At 35.5% G+C, this 24,885-nt stretch overlaps 2 protein-coding genes across 9 annotated transcripts in view; one reads left to right on the forward strand and one right to left on the reverse strand.

The window, feature by feature from the left end:
* The window catches only part of GIGYF2 (GRB10 interacting GYF protein 2), a 123,589-nt gene that overhangs the window by 51,927 nt on the left and 46,777 nt on the right, over window positions 1-24,885 (reverse strand). For 4 of the 6 annotated variants that reach the window (XR_005030167.2, XM_036911865.2, XM_036911859.2 and 1 more), the window contains exons 9-10: window positions 3,830-4,009; window positions 28-245 (exon numbers count right to left, since the gene is read on the reverse strand). Coding sequence is in view for 5 of the 6 variants with exons in the window: in XM_036911865.2 (XP_036767760.2) it covers window positions 28-245; window positions 3,830-4,009 (398 nt within the window). In the remaining variant the exon portion in view is untranslated. The remainder of the gene's footprint in view (window positions 1-27; window positions 246-3,829; window positions 4,010-24,885) is intronic. The other 2 variants (XM_036911882.2, XM_036911873.2) reach the window with 1 other exon arrangement.
* On the forward strand, window positions 8,500-23,758 carry KCNJ13 (potassium inwardly rectifying channel subfamily J member 13). Of its 3 annotated transcripts, XM_036911906.2 has the most exons (3): window positions 8,500-11,461; window positions 16,064-16,537; window positions 18,295-23,758. In XM_036911906.2, exons 2-3 carry the CDS (start codon window positions 16,078-16,080, stop codon window positions 18,915-18,917), a joined length of 1,083 nt encoding a protein of 360 aa, XP_036767801.1. In that variant the 5' UTR covers window positions 8,500-11,461; window positions 16,064-16,077; the 3' UTR covers window positions 18,918-23,758. The 3 variants fall into 3 exon arrangements, with proteins under 3 accessions (XP_036767801.1, XP_057359404.1, XP_036767808.1); XM_057503421.1 differs by lacking the exon at window positions 8,500-11,461 and having other exon boundaries at window positions 14,011-16,537; XM_036911913.2 differs by lacking the exon at window positions 8,500-11,461 and having other exon boundaries at window positions 14,011-16,301; window positions 18,295-18,505.

Consider the following 24,885-nt stretch of genomic DNA (forward strand, 5'->3'; position numbering starts at 1 on the left):
TCATGACATTTAAAATACATTTCTTACCTTTAGAGAGAGAAATGCTCCAGAAGAGTCAAATGTGCCCATTTCTTCTTCAGCATCCTCTAAGCACCATTCAGGCAAGCTATCTCTGTCATCATCTATACTTCCACTGCCAGAGCGCACTCTTCGGTAGCCCCTTTCATCATCCCGGTCTCGAAAATCAAACTCAAACCTTCGCCGTCGCTCCATGTGTTCCCGCCAGCCTGCAGAACGAGGGCCATCTGAGATTGAGGAGGACACAAACCTTAGAAAAGTTTTATGACAGTATTTGAAAAAAAAAAACCATGAATGGAAAATAAAGAACTACAGCTGACAGCAAATTCTAATGGATCAACCTACTAAGAAGAAAATTAGGTAAATTAAATGAAATTCAGAGCTCAGCATACATATAACATCATTAAATGACAACAGTAGTTATGTTCATTAAGTACTGAGCTACAAAACAAAGTTTTAAAGATATATTTTAAACAAATCATTTCCAAAGAACACTTAATTCAAAGTTGTACTTTTAATAAGCTTTAGGTATCTGACCAAAACGCTGATTAGCCATTCAGACAGCCTACTCTATCCCAGACTTACAGCACTGGGTACCTTTCTACACTGAGGCCTTGCCTCCTCTTTGGCAAGTCTTCAATCATTTTCTTTCATGAAAATATCACTCTTTATAATAGTATCAAGCTTATCATGTCTACTTGCTAGGGCCAAGATCCCATTTGCAATTCTGATGCCCAAGAAAAAGTCATGGAATTATAGCCCTGACAGACGTCTTAAGAGATTTTATATAGCCGACTATCCTAGTTTGATAGTCTGAGAAACAAAAACTGACAACAAAGTAACTTGCACAGTGGCAAACCAGGAACAGAACCCAATTCTGCACCCTCTACTGCCTTTTCCCTAATAACATGCTTACTCTCCTTGCCCTTTTCGCTCATATCTTAACTCTCCTTAGGGAGTTATTTCTGTATAATATCCCCAGGGACATTCCTAAATCCACCCTAGCATACTATTTATTACATCTGCTTTCCACAGAAAAAGACTGCCTAAGAATAAAAGATCCGAGTGAAGGTATTTTTCTTCTTAAAAAGAAAGGAAAAGTGACAAACCTAAGTCTAACAGAGTCTTAAAAAGTGAGGCAGGTTTTTTAACCTATTAGAATTTTCTATCCTTGACTGCTTTTTCTGTGGGAGATACACAAAAGAAATGAGGCCAAAGTTAAATTGTTCTTACAATTGAGGCCCAATTTGCTGAAACCAGAATTAGAAAATCAAACTGAAAACCAGAGGGTAAAATGTTAAAATGCCAACTGCAGGTAACTACTTATAAGCCACTCATAAAAAGGTTAAGAAAACGTTATTCCCAAGGAAGAAAAAGGGGCATTACGATTAGCACACATAATGTAGTGGGGGGGTGGGGGGGAACGGGAAAGGCAGTACAACACAGAGAAGACAAGTAACAATTCTATAGCATCTTACTACGCTGATGGACAGTGACTGTAATGGGGTATGTGGTGGGGACTTGGTAATAGTGGGAGTCTAGTAACCATAATGTTGTTCAAGTAATTGTACATTAATGATATCAAAATTAAAAAAAATAAAAAATGAAAGAAAATGTTATTCCCACATTCCCTACTCTTTACTTACAACAACAAAATACTATTACCTTTTATGAAAACTAAGGAATTTTATACCCAGGTTGCTTAAATATAAACCTAAAGTCATTTACTAAAAGAAATATTCATGATCAAATGTTGAATTCCGGAGTACTTCGTCTACTACTACATTTCTAACTCGTCTGTAAGTATGCACCACGATAGAATCTTTCCTTCAAGGCATCTGGCTCTTGCTTCCCTCTTACTAAGTTTCCCAAGTTTAGCTCCAAAGTGGATGCTTAGCTGTAGCTGTCCTTAATGCTCCCACCTCCACACATACCCAAGTGTTGAGCCCTACTTAAATAAAATGATATCCCACAGTTTGGTTGTCTTATCAAGTAGTTAATAAATGTTATTCATGAAACTAAATGTAGCAGATAAGGTACATCTATAGCTTAGTAAGACTGAGCACTGCTTCATAGACCTTATATCAGAACTGAAGTTTGATACTATTTTTGTAAGATAAATTTTATTTAAATTTTTTATCAAATCCTAATTAAAGATTAACATAAACTAAGATATGTTAAGAGTAACTTAGAACTGACACAATCACACTCAGCTTTTAATATGCTGTGTTAAAAAAGTAGATGGAATTCTCTTTTAAACATGCATATTTACAGTGTTTTTTGGCCCCATACATCTTTCTATCTCCCAAACTGACTTCTGAAAATACATAAATAAAAATTTTGGAAAATTGTCACATTGGAGACAAACTGACATGAAAGTCAAACATATTAGGGAGGCAGACATAGAAAAGAAAAAGACAGTTTATATCCAAAGTCTTAAGTTATTGGGTGAGGAGGGTCAGTGGTACAACACCAAAATTTTACTTTGTTTAAACTCCCTTTAACAGAATCAACATCAGACATTCGGGCTCAGAAACACTGCTCATCTTCCAAAACATTCACCTTGTTTGTTTTTCATCAGCTGGAATTTTTCTTCTCGCTTAGCCCAGATCCTGTCCATCCTTTCACTGAACGCTTGTTGAGAACACAGTCTACAAACCCTTATGCTTACAGGCAAGCTCAGCACAAAATGCTGTGGTGCCTTGAAGAGAACTGTAACTAACATTCAGTTGCCCGGGACACAGTCTGACAATAATTGCCTCGATAACTATGATGTAAACAGTGCCCACTAATGACAGAAAACTCGCCTAGGAGGAGGCCATCATGAGTTGGAGTAAAAGCATCACAACTTTACCCAAAGATTCACTTACTACATGTCTTCCTACCCACAACTACAGAAATCACTGTTTTATTTTTGAATGCGTTATAATGTTATTACAATGCTAATAACTCGATTTTAATAAATAAATTAAAAGTTTACATTACTGTACTTTCCTCCATTAAAGGTAAGCTTCCTTGGCATATGGTTGATAAAATAACATGCACATGAAATTCATAAAGCATGTACATACTACTTGTATGCTGCAGCTCTGCATGACCCAATGATTCACACTACAGTGGCACCTGATCAAGAGGCAGCGAATCAGCACTTTGATAGGGGATGAACTTTGACACAAAGCACCAGTGTCTTCAATTTCTAGCATATCTAATATCAGTGAAGAACAGTTTGAAGCATTCTTAAGAGTCAAACAGAAGAACTTACAAAACCACTAATCACTACTATTCTCTCTCCTTTTTTTTAAAGTTAAAGGGACAAAAGAATGGACTTGTGATTATGTTTTTGACCCGGGTTTAAAGGTTACCCTTCAAGTAAGCACAAATCACATTTTTAGCAAAAAAAAAAAATTAAAAGAATAAATCCTTTCTTATTCAGCAGAAGCTCATTTTAGGGGGACACATATTCCTGAGTGTATAATTCTAAAAGTTTTAAAGCATGATGAAAAAGATTCAAAGATTTTAAAGTTAAAGAAAAAAAGAATGAAACCCTCTCCCATTGTAGCAGGTTAAGGGGAGGTGCTTCCCATTAAGTCACGCCACTCGGCCCAGAAAAATAAACATGATTTTAATCAACTGAATAGATGCAGAGGATTCTTATGTTGAAATTTCTTCTGGTAGAAAGACTGATGTGAAGACAAAAATACTGCCTTTTTTTTTTTTAACCAGTTTATCTTTTCTGCTTAACCCCTAACAACTTCCACCAAATCTTCACTTACTTCAGTGCCTGTGTGCTTTTACTCAACAGAATTCTTACCAGGACTGTGGGGCCGCCACCTCTCTCCATCCCTTCTTGATCCAGCTAGTCGCCAACCTCCATCTTCATCTTCTCCATTTTGTTCTTCTCTAAAAATACGCCAATTTTCACTTTCTGATCGTATAAATTCATGCTTTCTCCCCACTGATGTTGGTCCACCTTCCTCAAAATTTGGTCTCCCTGTATAAAGTAAAGTAAACATGACCCTCAGCCAGTAATGGTTTTTGAAAACAGAACTGACTGCTCAAATCAAGTTTTTCTGCAAATATGTCCAATTCAATATTTCAACCCTAGTGGAGCTCTTCTGCGAATATGTCCATCGCAATATTCGGGAAATACAGCAAAGTAACTGCAGATATATGCATATTTTTTAAGACATGTTTCTTAAAGCTGAAGTTCATAGACTGGGCAATTATTTTTAAACAAAGATGAAGAGTTAAAAAAAAAAAAGGGCACGCAATGAAAAGTGAGCCAACCCTCAAAGTCTTACTCTCCAGAAGTAAACACCATTAAGTTTCTTATAAAGTTTTTGAAAAACCATCCATGGCTATATTTTTGCATGTATATACAGATCCCTTATTAGCATTCATATACCAACACCATTAGAACATTAAACATATTGTTTTATACACTTGCTATTTTCAAAGCTAAGTTATATCTAACCTGATGCAACTCAAGAATTACATTAACAGTAAGAGAGCTGGTATACCAAGTAAACTAAATTGGTACTTTTGAAGCATAAGATAATTCTAAATTGTAGAAACAAATTCTTTATAAGTCACCATCCCACATATGCTAACATACACAGTTCCTAACAGATTATACAAAACACATTAAAGTAGCTGAAAATCCAGAACATACTCTGATGTCTTCCATGTATAACAATAAAAGTTACATATTTTCACTGACAGTTCTTTTCATTAAACCATACTAAAAGTGAGAAAGTAAGTTTTACAGTGGCATCTGAAAATGAAGAAATTCTAATATCTGGTCATCCTTTTATGTCTCATTCCACATGTACTAAAGATTCAACATTCTGTTTGCTCAAACGGTTATTAGGTTGTTACCAGATATTACTCTGTTAAAGGACGAAATATCTGGGAATGGGGGATGTAATTATTTGCTCAGCAAAATACTAGCTGCTTTCTTATTATGGTAGGCAGCCTCTAAGGTAGCCCCCCAACAATCCCTGCCTTCTGGCCTTTGTGTAATCCCCTCACCTTAAGTACAGGCTGGACTTATGGACTTGCTCCCAACAGAAGATAGCAGAAGTGATGAGATAGCACCGCCAGTATTAAGTTAAAAACAACTGTGGCTTCCATCTTGGACGCACTCTGACAAAGTGTAGTTGCCATATGGTGAGGCAGCCCTGTGGAGAAGCTCACATGGCAAAGAACTGAAGCTTGCCAATGGCCACACGCATGGGCCTGCTTGAGATACCGCAGCAGTGGCTGACACTGATTACAGCCCCAGGAGATCCAGGTCAGAACCATCTAGCTAAGCTGCTGCTTCCTGGCCCACAGAAACTGGGATGATAAATGTTTGCTGTTTTTAACCACTAAGTTCTGAGGCAATTTGTTACACAGCCATCGATAATAAAAACACCTATTTATCTGATTTAATCTTTTTAACAATCATTAGTATAAGAAGTTACTTTTCCCATTTTAAAGCTGAGAACATTGAGGTTCAAAAAGATAATGTAGGAGAATTGTCCAAAATCACACACCACTATTTAAATGGCAAAGACAGGATTCAAATGTTATTAATCTTCTGACTCATTCAACAAATACTTATTGCACACTAAGCGCCAAGTTGGTGCTATGGATTCAAGTAAAGACATGTTCTATGTCTGTCCTTAGGTTAGAAGGTTTAGAAGATCTTCTAGGCTCCCTTGCTCAGAATAATAGAGGACAATCCATTTTATGAAGTCCCACACCCATTACATGACTTTATAAAAAATATAGCTATATTTACAAAACAAAAATTTTTAATAAAGTATATATACTGATAAATGATGGGACTTGCCTTTTAACCCATGCAGTCAGTCAATCACAAGTAATATGTGCCAGGTGCTATGCAACAATTTGAGAATATGGTGGTAATCACATCATGAATGGCTGAGCCAGCCGAAACACTCATTTTCATCTACTTTTACATTAGGACTTGGAAAAAGTAACGAATGTACCAAAGTAAACAAAAGAGCACTAATGACAAAATGCTTAACTCATCAAAAACTGGTCATTTGAATTTTTTCTAACTTTCTAAAAATGTTAAAAGTCACTAAAAATAAAAATACTAATTATCCTTCAATCTTAGAACTATATATGTTAGCTTTTACATAACTACGTATTTTTATGTAGTTGCAATCACTACATCTACTATTTTATACTCTACTTTTCATCTATGATAGCAAATATTCTTATACATCTTCCTAATAAAACAAACAGGTATATACCAGGTACAATTTGCTGCTACAGCATAATCTACTAGGTTATTCCCCACTGGACATTTACTTTATAATTATTTTTTACAAACAATACATAATGAGGCAAGTGACATACTTCATACACTGACATATCTTACTCTCCCCCTCAAAAAAAGGGTCAAATCACTACACCGTTTTACATTATCAACACTAAGTGCTGCTATTTTTTAAACTTTTACTACCTTAATAGTTGTAAAATGGTATACTAATGTGGCTCACACACGAATTTTTCATGTCAAAGATTTTCTCATGCTGTTTCCTGACTTTATTTCCCTTTATGTGAATTGTCTGTTTGCAATTTTGCTAAACTAGCAGCTTCTTTACCTTTCTATGGGTTAAGTCCTACACATACTTTTCACATAAGTACCTAGGAATAAGAAAACTCTTAGAGACAGGATAGGGTAACATTAGGGAAACTAAAGAAAGTATTTGGTTCTTCTACTTGTACCTCATAAAGTTTGAATGATTATTTATATCATTCCTTGTTCAAAAAAAATTGGATTTGAGATGGAAGTTTTGAAGATCAAGAAGAGCACAGTACCAAAGAAAGAATGAAGTTCTTGGAGACATTAGACCTGTTTTAAAATTCTGGTTTCAATTCTGATCTATACACCTTAATTAAAGAAAAAACAATTTCTAATTTGAAAGAGGGTGTGGGTGTGGGTGGGTGGGTGGGTGTGTGGGTGCATGCACGCATATGAGCACACGCTAAGGTGAAGCGGCCTGAATTTATATGGACTCCAGCACATTCTAGTTTAAAAATTCTGTAACAAAGTTCAAATTTTGTTACCAAGTGCTCCCATAAAATAATTCCTGAAAACTGCAATGTACTTTTTGATATTATAAAATATTACATAATGAATACCTGCAATAGAAAGATTAAGGTTGATAACTTATCTGATAAACCAAGGAAAACCAGAATAGTGTAACTCTGACATGCCAAATATATCCACATTTTGTAATGCAAGGTAGATGGAGTTTGGTCTTAGGGGTCATGAAAATTGTCATTTTCATAAGAGAAGAGGATTCAAGAACTTGTAACTGGACTTCACTCATCCATCTCCTCCTCCTACCTTTAAGAAAAAGTATTATTTAAGTATAACATTCTTACCAAAAAGTACACAAATCACAAATCACAAATGTACAATTCAGAGTTTCTATGAAGCAAATGTTTCCATATAACTAAGATTTTTTAAAAAAGAAAAAAAGAGTATCAGGAGCTCCCAAAAGTCTTAATGTCCCCAATCAGCCTTTCCCAAGGTGAGCAATATCCTGACTTCTATCCCCCAAAATTAGTTTGCCTGCTTTTTAACTTTTTTATGTAAATGAAATATTCATTTATGTCTGGCTTTTTTCAGTGAACATTGTGAGAGATTCATCCACATGCAGTGTTATAGAGACCAGTACCTGCTTCTTTTGCACTGCTATATAGGATCTCACTGTAGCAATAGCCCACTGTGACTCTACTGCTGATTTAGGTTGTTTCTAGTTCTTTGATATTATCTATTTATGCTGCTATGAACATTCTTGGATATGGAATTTGGTAAGCATCATGTTTTGCATTTCTGCTGGTATACCTAGGAATGAAACTACTGGGTCATAAGGTATATTCAACTTTAGTAAGTACTACCAACTATTTTCCCAGAGAAATAATACCCACTCTACTAATTTTTGCTTGTTTTTTTAATCAAGCCTCTAGCAAACATTAAGATGAGTGACTCCTCTATGGGCAAACAATTAAAGACACAAAAAGATACTTAAACACAGCACCTATCCTCCAGGTCCACAGTCCAGGGACACAAATGTAAACAAATGCCTGTATACAACACAGATGACAAAATGCATCAATATATCTCATCTGATCCTTATAATAACCACGAAAGTTTTGCCAATCGTTATGATCTCTACTGTTCCTGTGAGAAAAGGGATACTTGTAGGGGAGTTTCCCAAGGTCAAATTGCTTAGTAACCAGAAACAGAACATAGTGTTCAAACACCTAATCCAGGGTTCATTCTTAAACCCATCAGAAAGGGTTTATGAGCAAACTATACTATCTATATAATACATGTTATGTGCTTACATAAACTCAAGATGTATAAAAGGTGCTAAAATACCAATGTACTACATATGTAAATATTTCCCCCAGTAGCAGTAAATTCTCGGCTGTTCCTGACTTAATGTGTTAAGTTTGAATAGGATTCTTCTAAAAATAAAATTTAAATGTAATACCGGTTTTAGTCTGGTCTAATTGAGTAGACTTCCTAAGAAGAAAGAGCAGTAAAAGGGCACCTGTGTGCATGTTTGAATCACAGCCAAAAATGGTGTTTATGGAAAACTTCAGATGAAGCAAAGAGGCATTCAGCCAACAAAATCTACAGCTGTGAGACTTGGAACTTACAAGTGCCCAAACTCCAAAAGCAAAAGTGGAATTATGGGACAGACTTTGAAGCTTGTTTATGCACAAATTTTTCTAGCAAGTAACTTTGTATTTCTCTATTCAGACATATATTCTATGATTAACACTTCTAAGACCAGAGAAAACAGTTAAAGGGAATCCCATCCAGGGACTGATTATTTTTTCCCCACAATTACTTGTAAACAAAACTCAACTGTGGCTAAAATGGAGTAATCTAAATTCTATCTCCAGAGATTTGCAACTTTTCTCCCATCCTAACCCCTAAGGTGTTGACACTCTCGCTTGTTGACATGGGTCCTGAAAACACAACAGTTCCTGACTGGAAGGGAGAGACTACAGCATATCAGAGTATCTTTGAAAAAGTACCTTTTGTGTTTGAATATGCCCCATATCCCTATAATCCTCATGCTCATTTGTCTGGGTACATACTCAAGACTGCCTGAAGTCTCTGGGGAAGATGATAAGTAGGTAGGCTTGAATGCAGAAGTGGAGACTAAGCAGCTTCTAAAGAAAGCTAAGGACACTACATAAGAACAAACACTGGAGATGAGGGCTAAAACTTTAAAGTTGAGAGATTATCTGTGTAATAGGCAAGACACTGCAAAAAAAGCTAACGGTTTTGTTGTTTTCAAATAAAATGTAGCAAAATTATGGACTATATACCGAATTATTTCAGCCAGGAAAAAAAAATCTAACACCTTTAGGGACAGACAATTGAATTTCATAGAGAATAATATACCTGGTCTTGACACCTTGCTTAATCACTATAATTTTGAGGAAAATACCAATCAATCAATGAATAGATATCTTAGCATTTATGTTCAAATCCATGAAAGAAATGTTTTAGCGCTATCTCCAACTGAGATCACTAATTCTGTTTAGATGTAGGAGACCATGTGTGCTAGGGTAAAGTTGGCATATCATTTGTGCCATTATCAGTCTCATCTCAGCTAACCTGGCAACCTCAACCAGAAACGAATTTTCCTGCTCAGGCAATTATAATAGGAATGATATGCTCCCAAGAGGGCACTCCAGAGCTGGTCTACGATGTCCATACAGTTAGCAATTTGGAGTTAGCATTTAGGAATCACTGTCTATGGACCAAAGCAAGACTTTCAATGGTAGAAATCCAGAACCAGAACGTTTCTTCACTTGAATCATTTCTTCATGATCATTCTGCCAAATCATTTTTGCTTCAATATATTCTCAAACAGAATATATTATGGAAAGAGGCTTCTAAGTTTGGTAAAATCTTCCACTATCTTACTTACTATATTGTCTATTCAAGACACATGGCAGATACACTCCAGTACTTAAGCTTTCTGAAAGGCAGTATTACACTGTATTTACTCTGGCTGCCCCCACCCCCACCCCGAATCAGCTAACTGGCAACTGAAATAAAGTTAATTCCTACCAGTACATGCAGAGAACAAGTATCACCTCACAAGCCCCTCATTTATGATTTTACCTTGAGTTCTGAAGGCTAAAGTTTCCAATGCTGTGTCTGAACTTGTATTGAAATGTTTGTCATTAATAAAACAAAGAAGGAATTAATGTATTTTTTTCGTTGTGGGGAGAGGGAAAGGAATCTACATAGGCGGATTTCACTTTCTAAGTAGTATTATATTGGTCTACATTAATAATTTTCCCAGCAGGCCTTCCATGATTTTACAATCATAGCCTTTGTTTCTCAGATCCTCTTACATGTGACATTTGATCAAAGTTTTTAAATCAGCAGTTAACGGAGGTGGTGGAAAAAGTACTGCTCAGTAAAGCATTACACAAAGCCATCCCACAGCTCACTTCAAAGTCGCTATAAGCTGGATGACAGACATTTTCCAGCTAAACACTATTTAGATGTTAAGTTAAATTTTCTGAACCCTGAACACATTTCACTGCACATTATCACACTCCTCAGGGAAACATTTCCCAAACATCACTAAAGCATGCCTTAAGAAAATTCTTCAACTCTTCCACACACGTGTGTTTTTTAAAGTAACCACAAGGTACCAAACAATTTCATTTATTCTTATTCAAGATCTCTGAATATAGCCTTAAAACAAAAAAGTCTGCCTCCATTCCACCCCTCAAAAAAGATTTCAGGTAACTAAATTACCTATATTACCATTCTAGAAGCAATGGCAGTGAGATGGGATATGAAAAGAAAATTAGTAAAGTCAATTAATTCAAGCCTAAAAGTCCTTATCCAGGGAAAACTGTCCCCAAAGAAATGGAGGGGAAAAGAACAGTAAAGGAAACACTTCACACTTCAACATGCTATGTAAGGAAAGACTGCTGAAAGGAAATCTTGCAGGGAATTTTATCCCTTTGAACTTTCAAATAAACTCTTAAGTAAGATTATGCAAACTTACTAAAGACCGGTCCTGATTAGAGGGAAAAAATGCACCCCTTCTCCAAGTCAGTTCTGGAGGCTTTCTCCAGAGTTGTTAGGTTTGTGTTGGGTAAAGACAGACGTTCTAACAAACCAACATTCTTTTCCACATGATCAGAGCTAATTGGCCCCCCTGCAGACTAAGTGACCAATCACATCAGCTTCATCTGAAACCAGCCCCCACAGTATTATAAACAGAGGAATGTGAACTGTAAACCCAGTGCAAGAAGAGAACCTACAAACTAGACGTGTAGATTAAAATTACCTCATCAAAAAGACAGACCTGCAAGTTTCCTCAACACCTACCTGTGCATACAGGCTGACCCAGCAAAAGAACTGGTGAGTACATGAAATAATATGCATTCTTATTTCTTTCCTTAAGAGGAACAAAGAAAGAAACTGATTGGCAAATAGGGACAGAGCTAAATATTGCCAATACATTTTAAAAGACATTACCTACAGGGTAATACTTTAAGGCTCTTTATTCTTCTTCCTTAAATTATAGAAATGAAGTAATAGCCCTATTTGAAAGCATTACTGGGAATTTTAACTTTTATTAAATGTATGCTAATTATCCATTATAATACAGAAATGAGTAGAAGAGAAAGGCCCTAAAAAAACTCAGTGGCTTTTTAAAAAGATGTTATCTCTTTAGGAAAGGATTAAAGAAACCCAAAATGGGCAAACAGAAACCAATGACCCTAAAGAAATTTGTGTTCGTTTTTTTAACCCATGAAAAAAGACATGAATATCCTAATTTTAAATTTCTTTATAAGCATGGAATTATTACTGAAATTAACAGATGCTTCTGCAAATAAGAAATTAAAATTTTATAAAAGACTCTCTGAGCTTATATAATAGAGTTAGAACTCACACTGTTTGCCCGAATTATGGAGAGCAGGAGAGATGACTGATTACAAGACTCCATACAATCTTAAAGTGTTTACACCAGACATGAACAAATACATAGTAATACTGTAATCACTTAACTTTGTAGTTATAGCCTATTATCTTAACTGTTTAATATGAACTACACTACATATTATAATATGGCAACAGAAAAGATCATTTTAAGGGCTACAACCTAACGAGTAGAATGAATCTATAATTTTGACAACCAGTGAAGCAGCCAAATTATCATTTTTATAAAGTATTATTTTTTCCACCCCACACACAGAAATACAAACAAACCTTCCCGAGCTTTGATTCTACTTTCTATTGGGATCAGTTGATGAGAATCTCATAAATACAAAACAAGACAAATACATTCAAAACTCACTTGTATGTCTGAGGGAACATGAAAATTACTTGGAAATGTAATAATATAAACACAGTATCTGTCCATCAGACACTTTTAAATTTGATGGAAAGAAAATCTACATATTAGGCAACAGTAATGTAATTCTTAAATAACCATACAAGCAAATGTAAAATCACACAGAAAAAAATCATGTAAGAAACCTTTATCAGTTAAGGAAAATGGAAGTAAGTTTACAAACTTTTAGAGTTTTAAGGGATCATATTATTTAATTTCCTCTTTCTTCCTTTCTTTCTGCAACCAACAGAGACCGGAGCCCGGTTGGTTAGATTCCCTTGTCTTCATTATACTAAACCACACTGACTACATGACAGAAAGGATGGACTAATTCAGGGTAATATGTTAAGTGGGACCAAATTCTTACATCTCTCAACTACTCCACTTCCTAACACAATATAAACAAGATCTATCCAAGTTTTATATACAAAAAAAATTGCTTCACTGTTCTGATATCAGCCTTTTGATTTCCCCATTCATCAACTCAGAGGTATAAAGAAAATTGTAAAAGCCCAGAGTAAGAGTGCTTAGCTCCAGGTTAACAAATAACAATCTCGAAAAAGCCCAAATCATAATTGTCAGCTACAGTATATACAGAAAGGCTATCTCCCCATGTGATAAATTCCAGAACCTAATAAACTATGTTGAAAATGAGGAAGAATCATGGTGCTTTTTTACCAAAAAATATTGTGAAACAATAAGCAATTAGCAGCTTTCACCAGTACAGTGGTTCCGTAAGTGGAACAGTCACCAGTACAGATCTGTGATAGGCATTTTCACACAGGCAGGAAGCAAGAAACAAGGTGAAACTAGTATGTTACACACCAATTTTACCTCAATAAAAAAGAAACAGACAGTAAAAGACAATGCAGTGACTCAAATCTTTGTGAAGGCAGCCAACTATCCGCTCACATTATATCCTTTTTCCTCTTCGAGTGTCAAAATGTTTTTTTTTAAGTAAAATTATGATGGTATATTTTTAAAATTATTTTCTCACCTGGGAAATATGAATTTGGCAATGTTATATAAGAACTCTCCTCTCCACATTTTAATTCTACTGGTCTGAAGAATCCAAAAGACTAGACTATGCAATAATTCTGATTATACTAATCTTCAAATCTTGCAAGATGTCTTCCTTAACTGAAAATATATTTCTTGCCTACATATCATAGATCTGAACCAAAGCATTCCTGAAGAACAGATATTCTGTGATGGCTCTTGAACAAAACTAGTCAAATGGAACATAGTGTTCATCATGAAGGCTGACCAGAGTCAAAATTCTATTTTTGAGGCAATTATAGCATTGACTCTGGACTCAGTATAGGATTCACCACCACTTACTACCTTTGTGAGCTTAAGAAAATGACTGTGCCTCAGTTTCATTATCTGTAAAATGGGAAGTTAGGAAATATTATCAATCGTAATAAAGCAACTAATACTGAGCAGTTACTCTGTGCCAGACATTGCCTACGGGCTTCACATGAGTTAATACATGTTAAAGTGTTTGGTATAATTCCTACCACATAATAAACAATATATATAACTAATATTAATCATTACTGTCATAAAAATTGTGTAAAATTAACAATGGTTTAAGATAGACACTTGAGATGGTTTTAGGGACAAGAAGATCATCTACTAAAGGTACTAAACATCTGGCTGTCAAAGAATATCTTGTGAATGCAATACCAATCATCTTGGGAAAGATTTTTATTTCACCAAACTCCCTAAACAGACAGCTTCTTGTAATAAAAAAAAAATTAAACTGTACAGCCAGATTTGAACAACACTCCAAATAATCCAAGGTTCCCTTTTGCCTTGTGTCAACTTCTTTTATGTCTGATCCTCAGTGACCTCATCTGAAAAATGGGATGATAACGTCTATGTTGCTAAGATTCCAAAGAATGAGAGAGAGAGAGAGAGAGAGAGAGAATGCCATATAAAAAGCACCTGTGCAGCGCCCAGGAAGACTTTGTTGTTGTTATTCTTATTTCCAAAAGGGCACAGATCAGGTCTCCTAAAACATTTAAAGTATCTAGCAAAATGAGTCATTAAATAGCTGTGCCAAGAAAAAAAAATTGACTAAATAAAATAATAATGACATCTTGTTAGAATAATAAATTATAAAATGTTAATTCCCTAAGATTTTTTTAAGTTTATATGTGAAACCAAAATGGCCATCTAATCTAAATTTTAACGATCATCCCAGTGTTCCATCAGTAATTCAATTCTGAAGAAGATACAACAGAGTATCTGTAATACCACCAAAACAAATGTTAAATTAGCCTCAGGACAAAAGGGAATGCATATACCCAGCTGGCCGATGTCCAACTCCAACAACACAGGAAGGCTGTCTCCATAGCCCCCAAGTCCCTGGGCATAGGAAGGTTCCAGCAAACCCAAGCAACAACCTAGCTACAAATGCCTCTAGTTCCTTCTCAAGCATTACTGTCAGTCAAAAGGTAGAAAGGGGATATGCAGTACTCCCAGAGGTATCTACCTCTGAAGGAAGAAACAAGGGAAGAGTCAAATATAAACTCCTAGTACTGGATAGTGGCACAGAAGAAAGGAGCACTCAAAGGGATACAAGCTGCATTTATTTCCCCTTCTGTTGCTGGCAGGCTCTACAATAGGTGTTAAGACACTTCTGTCATAGTCAAGTGTAGAAAACACACAGAAAGCACACATTACAATTTTTACTCACCATACAAACAAAGCATAACCACTGATTTACAGTTTAACTGTTCACAGAAAAAACAATTATATCAATTACCTTTCCTAAATGATTATTTTAAATCATGAAACTTGAAGCTTTTTCTTCTAATTTACTTTCCAAACTAATATTATCTAGGAATTCCTACCTAGAATTTCTTATTTTGCCAAGAAAATAGTTTTCTCTCCACCCAAAACCTAATCAGAATCTAGAATGAAAAGGGCAGCAATCCATTAGCCAAGGAAGGTAAGATGTCATAAAGTGACAAAAATTAACAAAGTCTATCTAATCATAAAACTTTCAATAGGTTAATAATAAAGTACACATTAGAACTATGGATCTCTGAAAGCTTAGTCTTATATCAGCACTAGTTTGGTTTCAAAACATTTGCAGATATTTTAACACTACACTTCCAAATGATTTCTACTTAGTTACACAGAGGAACACATTTACTTAAGTTATTCCTTTCAATTATGAATTATTCATGACCATAATTAATTATGAAAAGTTGTTACTTACACATGATGTTTAGTCAAATCAACAAATACTTGACGCCTAGACTTGTGCAAGAAAGATACAGGAGTGTCAAACAGATATGAACCATAATCCTAACCCACAAGGATTTTAAAATACACTTGGAAATGTTAAAATGCCAAACAATATTTTAAAAGTCATTCAAGGAAACAGTAAGAAATAGACTAAGGCAACCAACCCTTGTAGCTAGCAAATGAATGGCTTCGTCAATAAATGACCCCCTATGTAAGGAGAAAAGAGAGAGCTCTCAGACTGTAAAAGCCTGTCCAAGAGTCGGCGAAGCATTTCAAACAAAGTACAAACTGAATGAGGTCTCAGAATCTATTAATATTAACTGTAAAACAGTTAAGAGCTTACTAATTTGCTCTTGATTTCACAGAATTACAGCTGACGATGGATGGCAATAACTGCAAAGTTATTGCTCCTCTCCTAACTCAGAGACACCGGAGGATGGTCACCAAGGATGGCCACAGTACACTTCAAATGGATGGTGCTCAAAGGGGTCTTGCATATCTTCGAGATGCTTGGGGAATCCTAATGGACATGCGCTGGCGCTGGATGATGCTGGTCTTTTCTGCTTCTTTTGTTGTCCACTGGCTTGTCTTTGCAGTGCTCTGGTATGTTCTAGCTGAGATGAATGGTGATCTGGAACTAGATCATGAGGCCCCACCTGAAAACCACACTATCTGTGTCAAGTACATCACCAGTTTCACAGCTGCGTTCTCCTTCTCACTGGAGACACAACTCACAATTGGTTATGGTACCATGTTCCCCAGTGGTGACTGTCCAAGTGCAATCGCCCTACTTGCCATACAAATGCTTCTAGGCCTCATGCTAGAGGCTTTTATCACAGGTAATTGTTTTTGTTCTTAAAATTTATGAGTGTTTTGGATGGGTATAGTTAGTTATAAGCAACTGTGTTAAAGAATAATTTATTTGCATTCTTAGCAGGTAGTGCCTAAAACTGAAAAGAGTCTAGGGCCAAAATGGTAGGAGAAATTTTAAGAAACCTGACTTTAAACCTAAATTATACCTATTGGAACTTAAGAATAAATGGATCATTTTGACATACTAGCAGCAACATTTTATGCCAAAAAAATATTAACAAAGGTCTAAAAGGAGTTTTTCAGAGAAGCTAAATATTTTGTTTTATAAATTAGTGAAAAAATATGTTCAAGGTATATTTTGACAGTCATTTTACCTAACAGAAATTTTATTTTTTTTTACTGGATTAGAATTTTCTCCTCTTGAGTTCATCTTTTCAACATTTAGTCAATACCAGTGAGCCCAGAGCACCATAGTTAGCATTATATGTTAGAGAACAAGTATACACACCCTTAGTAAAATAACCTGGAAATACAGCCACAAAGATGAAATTTGCTTATAAATCTGGTAACACATAAGACTGTTTCTTCTAATAAGGTAGGGGTATGTCATTTTTATAAGTGGTATATACAGTACAAAACAAAACTTGGTTTTAATACACTACCCAGTAATAACCTGAGAAGGTAACCATTGGGCCATCTGAAGGGTGATGTGAGATAAGCCCCAGCATACAACCAACTAGCTCTATAACATGTTAACAAATCACTTAACTTCTATAATAAGAGTTCTTAAACTGGGTCAGACATTAGATAAAATTTAGGTGGAATGATGAACTTAAGATGGGAAAAACTTGCATCTTTTTCACTAATCCCTAACCAAAATTTGGCTTTTCCTTCTATTATAAATGTAGGCAACAAAAAACATAACATCAGCAATACCTGTAACTTTGATACAAATAGAAACCACAGATTACCTTCATATCACACTATAATGCTTCAAAATTACAGTATTAAATCTGCCACTGTATTTTATTTAATACATTAATAAAGCACAGACAGTACTACAGTACAAATTTTTAAATGTTCAACAGGATTTCAACATATTTGGTTTCCTTTGTATGTATTTCATTTTTATGTTCTTAAAGCATAATTCTGGTAAGAGGTCCATAGACCTCATCAGCCTGCCAACAAGATTATGGCACAAAAGTGTTTAAGAAACCCTGAAACATAGATTAGGGGCCACAAGGAGGATGCACTTGGAAGGTGCACTGAAATTACCTTAAAGCCAGAGCCCTTTTAAAAAAAGGTTTATATAAGTTTCAAAGTTAAAAAATTCTTCAGTGTTCCACTCATTTTACTGGTTCCCTCTCAACCCCACGCCATTGCACTCCAAATCAAATTTCTAATCAACTCGGAGTAATCTGGTTACAACTAAATTGTACCTAATTTGTTACTTTTTTTCCAGTGGGGGCAGAAACACAGGAAATGACCATTTTTTAGACTTTATCAGAAACGAGTGGACAAAATTTTACATTTCTATGTAACAAAATTAATTTTGCTTATCAATTTTTGAAATAATAATTTTTAAGTAAGAATATATGTACACTTGAAAATTTCTCAGGCAAATGAGACTACCCAAATTAACAATGAGTTCAGATCCTGACTCATTTGGAAGTCACAGCACCAAGAAATGTATAAACTATTTGATCTACTTTTCTTATTCAAAATAGGTGTTGATATTTGAAGTGTTCATTCTAAAAAAAAAATTCAATGGTTTCTAATTTAGGTGCCTTTGTGGCGAAGATTGCCCGGCCAAAAAATCGAGCTTTCTCAATTCGCTTTACTGACTTAGCAGTAGTAGCTCACATAGATGGCAAACCGAATCTTATTTTCCAAGTGGCCAATACTCGACCTAGCCCTCTGACCAGTGTTCGGGTCTCAGCTATACTCTATCAGGAAAGAGAAAACGGCGAACTCTACCAGACCAGTGTGGACTTCCACCTTGATGGCATCAGTTCTGAGGAATGTCCATTCTTTATCTTTCCACTAACCTACTATCACTCCATTATACCATCAAGTCCTCTGGCTACTCTGCTCCAGCATGAAAATCCTCCCCACTTTGAATTAGTTGTGTTCCTTTCGGCAATGCAGGAAGGCACAGGAGAAATATGCCAAAGGAGGACATCCTACCTACCCTCCGAGATCATGCTACATCACTGTTTTGCATCTTTATTGATCCGAGGTTCCAAAGGTGAATATCAAATCAAGATGGAGAATTTTGACAAGACTGTCCCTGAACTTCCAACTCCTCTGGTCTCTAAGAGCCCAAACAGGACTGAGATGGACATCCGTATCAATGGACAAAGCATTGACAATTTTCAGATCTCTGAAACAGCACTGACAGAATAAGATGTATCCATGGCACCCTATTTTTTAATATATTAAATACACCCAGCCAGTTATGCAGCTACTTTTCCTTCATCATATCTCATGTTTTCTTTTTCTCAATGCTGACTGTAACTCTCTGATTACATCATGGTAATCAAGTCTATGCCCATTAAAAAATGGCTGAGCTAACAATACACATTCTGGAAATATAAACATTCTACTTTGTAATTACAGAGTTTGTACCTGTGGTTATCTGCTGAAATCAATGCATCTCAACATGACAAAGATTATACAGAATTGTTGGTGAATTTATAAGGATGTGGTATCATACCAGTAATGAAAGTAAAATGGACACTGAAGTTTAACATAGCAGAACTCTAAGAAAATAAACCATAAATCTCATTTTCAACTGCGAGTTGAAGCAACAGTCTAGTTTCAAACCTAACTCCCGGGTAGAATGATGATTTCACAACACTTAGCGGAATCCTTTTAAAATTTATTTTTTCAAGCCAACAAGATCATTTCTTTGGGTCTTTACACTACAAAACCGGGGTAAGTATTACTTCCTTAATTTTTAACAGCTAAGAACAAAAATTCACAAGAAAAATAGTAAACTATAGATTTATACATAACTCTAAAAGCATCTCAGCATGACACCCAAACACATGCAGATGTTTGTGGCCGAACATAGTGAACATAGTAAGAGCAAATAAAACAGCTCCAGCCCAAACTGAACCTGTAGGGTAGTCTTTTTAGTAAGGAAACAAAAAATTGCATCTACTATGAAGCTATACTGCATAAAAATCAAATAGTGATTTAAAAATTAATCAACTATTCATCTAAAAGCCAAAAACATTCCATTCTTACCTGTGATCCATTCAATTGCATTAAAAAACCCTCTAAATAACTCATAACTGCAAACATATTTGAATTTTTAGAAAGATTCAGTTAGATATAATGAAATAGGGGGAAAAAATCCCTAATAGATAAAGCAAAAAATAATTAGGCAACGAAGTATTTTCAAATCCAAATTCCTGTTTCCAACTTCAAATAGTTTTTTCTATAAACACAAATGAGTGTTTATTCACCAGTAGGAGGTTGGACTAGAGGAACTTGTATTCCTTTCCAAATCTAATAACACTCCAAGAAAATTATGCTCTCTCTGCTTCATTTTTTATTTTATATATATTAAGATGAACCTTTTCCCTTACCTCCAAGTTGAGACTACCCTTTGCATACTCTTCATTTCAATAAAAGTATCAAACTGTCCTCAAACAGAACAAGAACCAGAAAGTCACCCTATCAGATTTCAAACAGATTTGTAGCTGCTCTTCTTTTCTGAAATTTCCCTTATCAGGTTTAGTGGGAAAAGCGAAAGATTAACCCTCCCTACTGGTGATGACCCAGGCAGGAAACATATCTTGAAATAAATACTAGCTGAGTAAAGGCAAGCATTTGTGAAGAGCAGGGCACAGCAGCAAGTCACATTTTTCTACTCTTTGACCAAAAGGAAAAGAAAATAAAGAAGAACTTTGGAGTGTTCTAAGACAGAATAGCAGAACATCAAGGACATAGAAACTTTATTATTGTGGACTTTTGCTGTTTGAAAATCCTAGGCATTCTTAAGTACTAGACAGACCAACAGATTTTTTTCCAACCCAAGACTGCTGAATTCATATTTCTATAATAAAGTAACAAGATTCACCTAACATGTGAAAATAAAATAGTATCGAAGATTTACATGGTATGTTTTTTCCTAAGAGCTCTATGTCAGTTACACAGATCACAATTCCAACAGTTAAGTGAAAGTGCCCAAAGCGACACAAAGAAGTAAGAAACACCTGGATCTGCGCCCTTATGGGTGCAGCATGTTCTGCACACAAGTCATATAAGTTTCTTAGTATGCTATTTACACATAAATTTTGCATCTGAAAACTAGATGTTAACTTCCCCTATTTATATTCTAATGCTATTTAATAAATGTTTCACAAATAGAAAACTAAGACACTCAAAAACTTCTGTCTAGAGGGTTGGGAGCTTCTGAAACCACTGATAATGATTCTTTCACTTACTTCAGACAATCATAGTTTCTACTATAAGGATTAAGTTTTCTGCAAAATTACATTATCCTTTCAGGAGATTGGAGCACAAATGGAAGAAGGGGAAATTACTGGGAGGTGGAATGGCAGCTTTAATTTGTGGCTATACAGCTAACCCAGTTCACCTGGGAGCTCAGTGATGGTATCTATGATACATTATTAGGAAGACCATATTGAACTACCTTAAAAAACTGCGTTTGGAAACCAAACAGATCATATGACAGTCCCAACAAACTAGAGACAAGTAGTTACAAAAAAGTCGTAAGGCTTAGTTTTGTATATGTTTAAGCCCATATTACCAACTGCTAACAGCAGCCTAATAACCACAAATTGCTGTTTATTTCAAGGTATTTCACACCAAAATGCACTAATTGATATCATACTGGGTAGAACCTATTGCTATCACCTGGATCATTTTTAATAATCCATTAAATTTTTTAATTTAAAATTAAATTTAATCCACCTTTAATTTCAAAATGATCCACTTTTAATTTTACCCTCACAGGATCATACATGATCACTGAAACTGATTCCCACTGTGCAGCAATTAATTACTCCAGAATAGCAATTATAGTAAATAGGAATTATAATTCCAATACCAAAGGTTGGTCTCCATATTCTCCCATGGGTATTAATCAGCAGGGTTACGTTGGATTCTTACCCAGATGTTGGTAATTACACCCATGCCTCCCTATAAGAAGCAAATACATGACATAGACCATCTCTAATTTTAAAAAGAACATACTACTCTGGAACCCTCAGCACTCAAATTATCTTAATTTGATATCACAGCTATCTCACAGTTGATCAGTGTATCAGTGTATCCCAACAAACTATTTTAGTACTTCAGTTCTTAGCAAAAAATACAATTATGAGCAAATTTTTAAAATCTACAATGTTTTCAACAGAAGTTGTGAAGAGTAGGCAGTTAGTTAGACATAAGCAGGAGAAAAGGGCCAGCACATCACCAAGGAAGACTCCTCCCTGGCCAACCCCTAAGCCCTCCTTACTTCCCAGTTCCACAGTCAAAGATGCCTAGCTAATCAGGAGGCCCAAACAGTCAAGGACACCTAGATTGTCAAGGGGCCCAAGACCATAGGTGCTTCCCTGATTATAGGATGTGCACAAGGCCCAAAGTCCTTGTCCAAAAGTAATCCCACCTCATTAATATAGCATGTAAATCTAATTAGCATTGTGGTTTGGGCCCCCCTATGGGCTTTGCTTAGGTACTTACGGGTAAGGTGTCTGCCCACTGAGGAGAAAAGTTATGTAATCTAGAGCTGTCAATCAACCTGTCAAATGACATAAGACACAGGGCAGGACTTGCTGCCACCTTAAGAAAAAATAAAAGCCAAACTAACCCTAATAGCAATGCTGCTTCTGTTTCCAGTAAGCCTGCTCTCCATCCTTCAGAGTATACTTACGCTTTGCTGAATAAACTCCTGCTATTTAAAACTGTCCTAAGTCTGTCTCTTGATCGAATTCTTCCCTTCAAGAAGACAAGAATTGGGGAAACAACATGTCCTGCCTGTAACAAGCGGATTGCTTCAAAAAGAGACAAAAGCTCAGAATCACTGTTACAGTTAATATAATAACCTGAAGTGAGCATCTTATCAAAAGGCATTCAATTAAAGCCACTATATTTGAATATGTATGTGGAAATTTCCCTAATATTTTAGAAGGACAACCTTTCCTAATATTCTTAACCACTTCACATCAATTTGGTTTTATGGAGCTCATCTTTTCAAAGATATACCTATAGGATGCAAAGAAAAGAGCTCATAATCTTAATAGAGGACAGCTGGGGAAATTGTTCCCATTGAATTAATACAGTTCAAGTTAAGTTTTACACTCATCTATTCCAAACACTGGAAGTGTGATTATGAGTCTAACAATTAAAATCAAGCTAATTTCATGACAGGGAACTCACTACGTTCCCAAGGCAACCCAAGTCATTTTCAGACAACTCTATTAGATCTTTCTAAGATTGTGTCAAATATCTGCCTCCATAAACCTGTCCTTCAGACTCATACAAATCATGTCTAATCCCTTTTTTATAGAGTGACCCTATAAACCTCCTCTCCACAGTTTTGTCCCCTATGTGTATAAACAGCACTATTTATTACAGGGCTTCAAATGCCTCCTCAATCACCCTACGCCAATGTATGGATCTTTTCAAGGTGTGGCTCCAGTACTAAGTGTAATACTTAAGCTGACCTGTGACAACATAAAAGACAGTAGATCCCTCTATCACTTGACTCACTGAGGACCCTTTAGTTCTAGTAACAGCTGTCTGCAGACACCAGGGCACTGTTGACTAACACTAAGCACAGAGTCGGCTGAGAGGGCTATGCCTCTCCCAGCAGGCTGCTGTTACACAATTACTCCATACATTTTAGAGTTTATTTATGCCACACTGCATTTTCTGCTGTTAAACTTCATTTGATTAGATCTGGTCTCTCATACTGCACCTTAATTCTGATCCCAAGTCCCAAATGTTCCACTTTATAGTTATACCTCTAGACATGAATGGAAAATCCAATCACACACCAGTGCTGTCATCCAAAGAGAAGGAATATTTATTTAGCACCTAGTACAAGGTCTGGTATATGAGTAGGTATTCAATAATGTTAACTGAATAAATGAGTCCATCTACTCTTATTTAATCTGAAAACTTCTATAAGGTATTAACCACCTCCATTTATTATGAGACTACTGAATGTCTGAAAGTGTAGACTACCACTGATTTCTGATTCCGATAGATTACTTTAAACTACCCCTCCTTATCTCTCCATATTCACCAGGAAAAGTATTCAATCAGACTAGGATGGGAACAGAGATCGTGATAAATCCCCCAAGATAATACTTTTTCAACAGCATACAAGTAAAGCCATTCAACTAGCAGTAAGTTATCTACCCAGTCTGTTCTAAACTTCTTCATGCCACACTCATTTAATGGCTTTTCATCAAATAGAACTGATTATTCCCAATGTCACATTAATGAATGAGAAATTTAAATGTGTTCTAAAATGAGTTTTATATGAAAACACTAATCCAAAGTTGATTGTTTTAACTACTTGCTTTTAAAAAACAATCTGTAAATAAGTTTGTGAATACTTATATATTTAATGTATGTTTTAAGAAATGTATACCACTGTCAAATACAATCACACTCTGGAGAACTTTTCTGGTACTTCAAGAAATTTGGAACTTATATGGTTATTTTTGTAATTCGAATGTTACAATGAGCTGGCATTTTTTCTCTCTCAGCTATTAATATGTACCAGCAGTTTGAAAACTAGTCTTTAATCAGTGAGGAAGCCCCATCTTAACAGATTCTTTAATATAAACTGTGGTTAATTTCACCATAAACATTGAAATCCTGTTTTTTTACTGTGTTCCTCATAATTCAGTGGCTACTGTAACTATGTAATTTATTTTAATAGCTCTTATCTCAAAATAAGAAAAAAATTAAGATTATACATCAGAAAGACCAAATGCGTGACTTAATAATAAACATTCAGTTTTAGCTTTTGATCTAAGATACAGTAATAAATATTCTAGCATTTTCCCTTTCTCACTTGTGAGATGTTATCTACATTGGAAAAGGAGTTAACAGATTGGTTCCTAAACTGAATTTCAGTTCACAAGGCAACTTTAACAAAGAATATATGCCTTGCAAAGAACACAAAGACCTAAAAAGTTAAATCAGATAAGTCCTAATGGTTGTATTCATCATCCCTGGTTTCAAACAATAGAGCCCTCAACAAACATTGAATTTTAAATGGAAGCAATATTACAACCCCATCTACTGGAGAGATGCAAGTAATCAAGTCAAATTTTAATGGAAGTATCCTTCTTGTGAGCCTTGTTAAAAACTAATAGCATGG

This window comes from Manis pentadactyla, chromosome 6 (assembly GCF_030020395.1).
Source record: "Manis pentadactyla isolate mManPen7 chromosome 6, mManPen7.hap1, whole genome shotgun sequence".
Lineage (NCBI taxonomy): Eukaryota > Metazoa > Chordata > Mammalia > Pholidota > Manidae > Manis > Manis pentadactyla.

Coding starts and splice junctions, on each gene's coding strand:
- KCNJ13 (XM_036911906.2), top strand. CDS start 16,078: ATGGATGGCAATAACTGCAAAGTTATTGCTCCTCTCCTAACTCAGAGA. Junction 16,538..18,294: donor GCTAGAGGCTTTTATCACAG/GTAATTGTTTTT, acceptor TTTCTAATTTAG/GTGCCTTTGTGGCGAAGATT.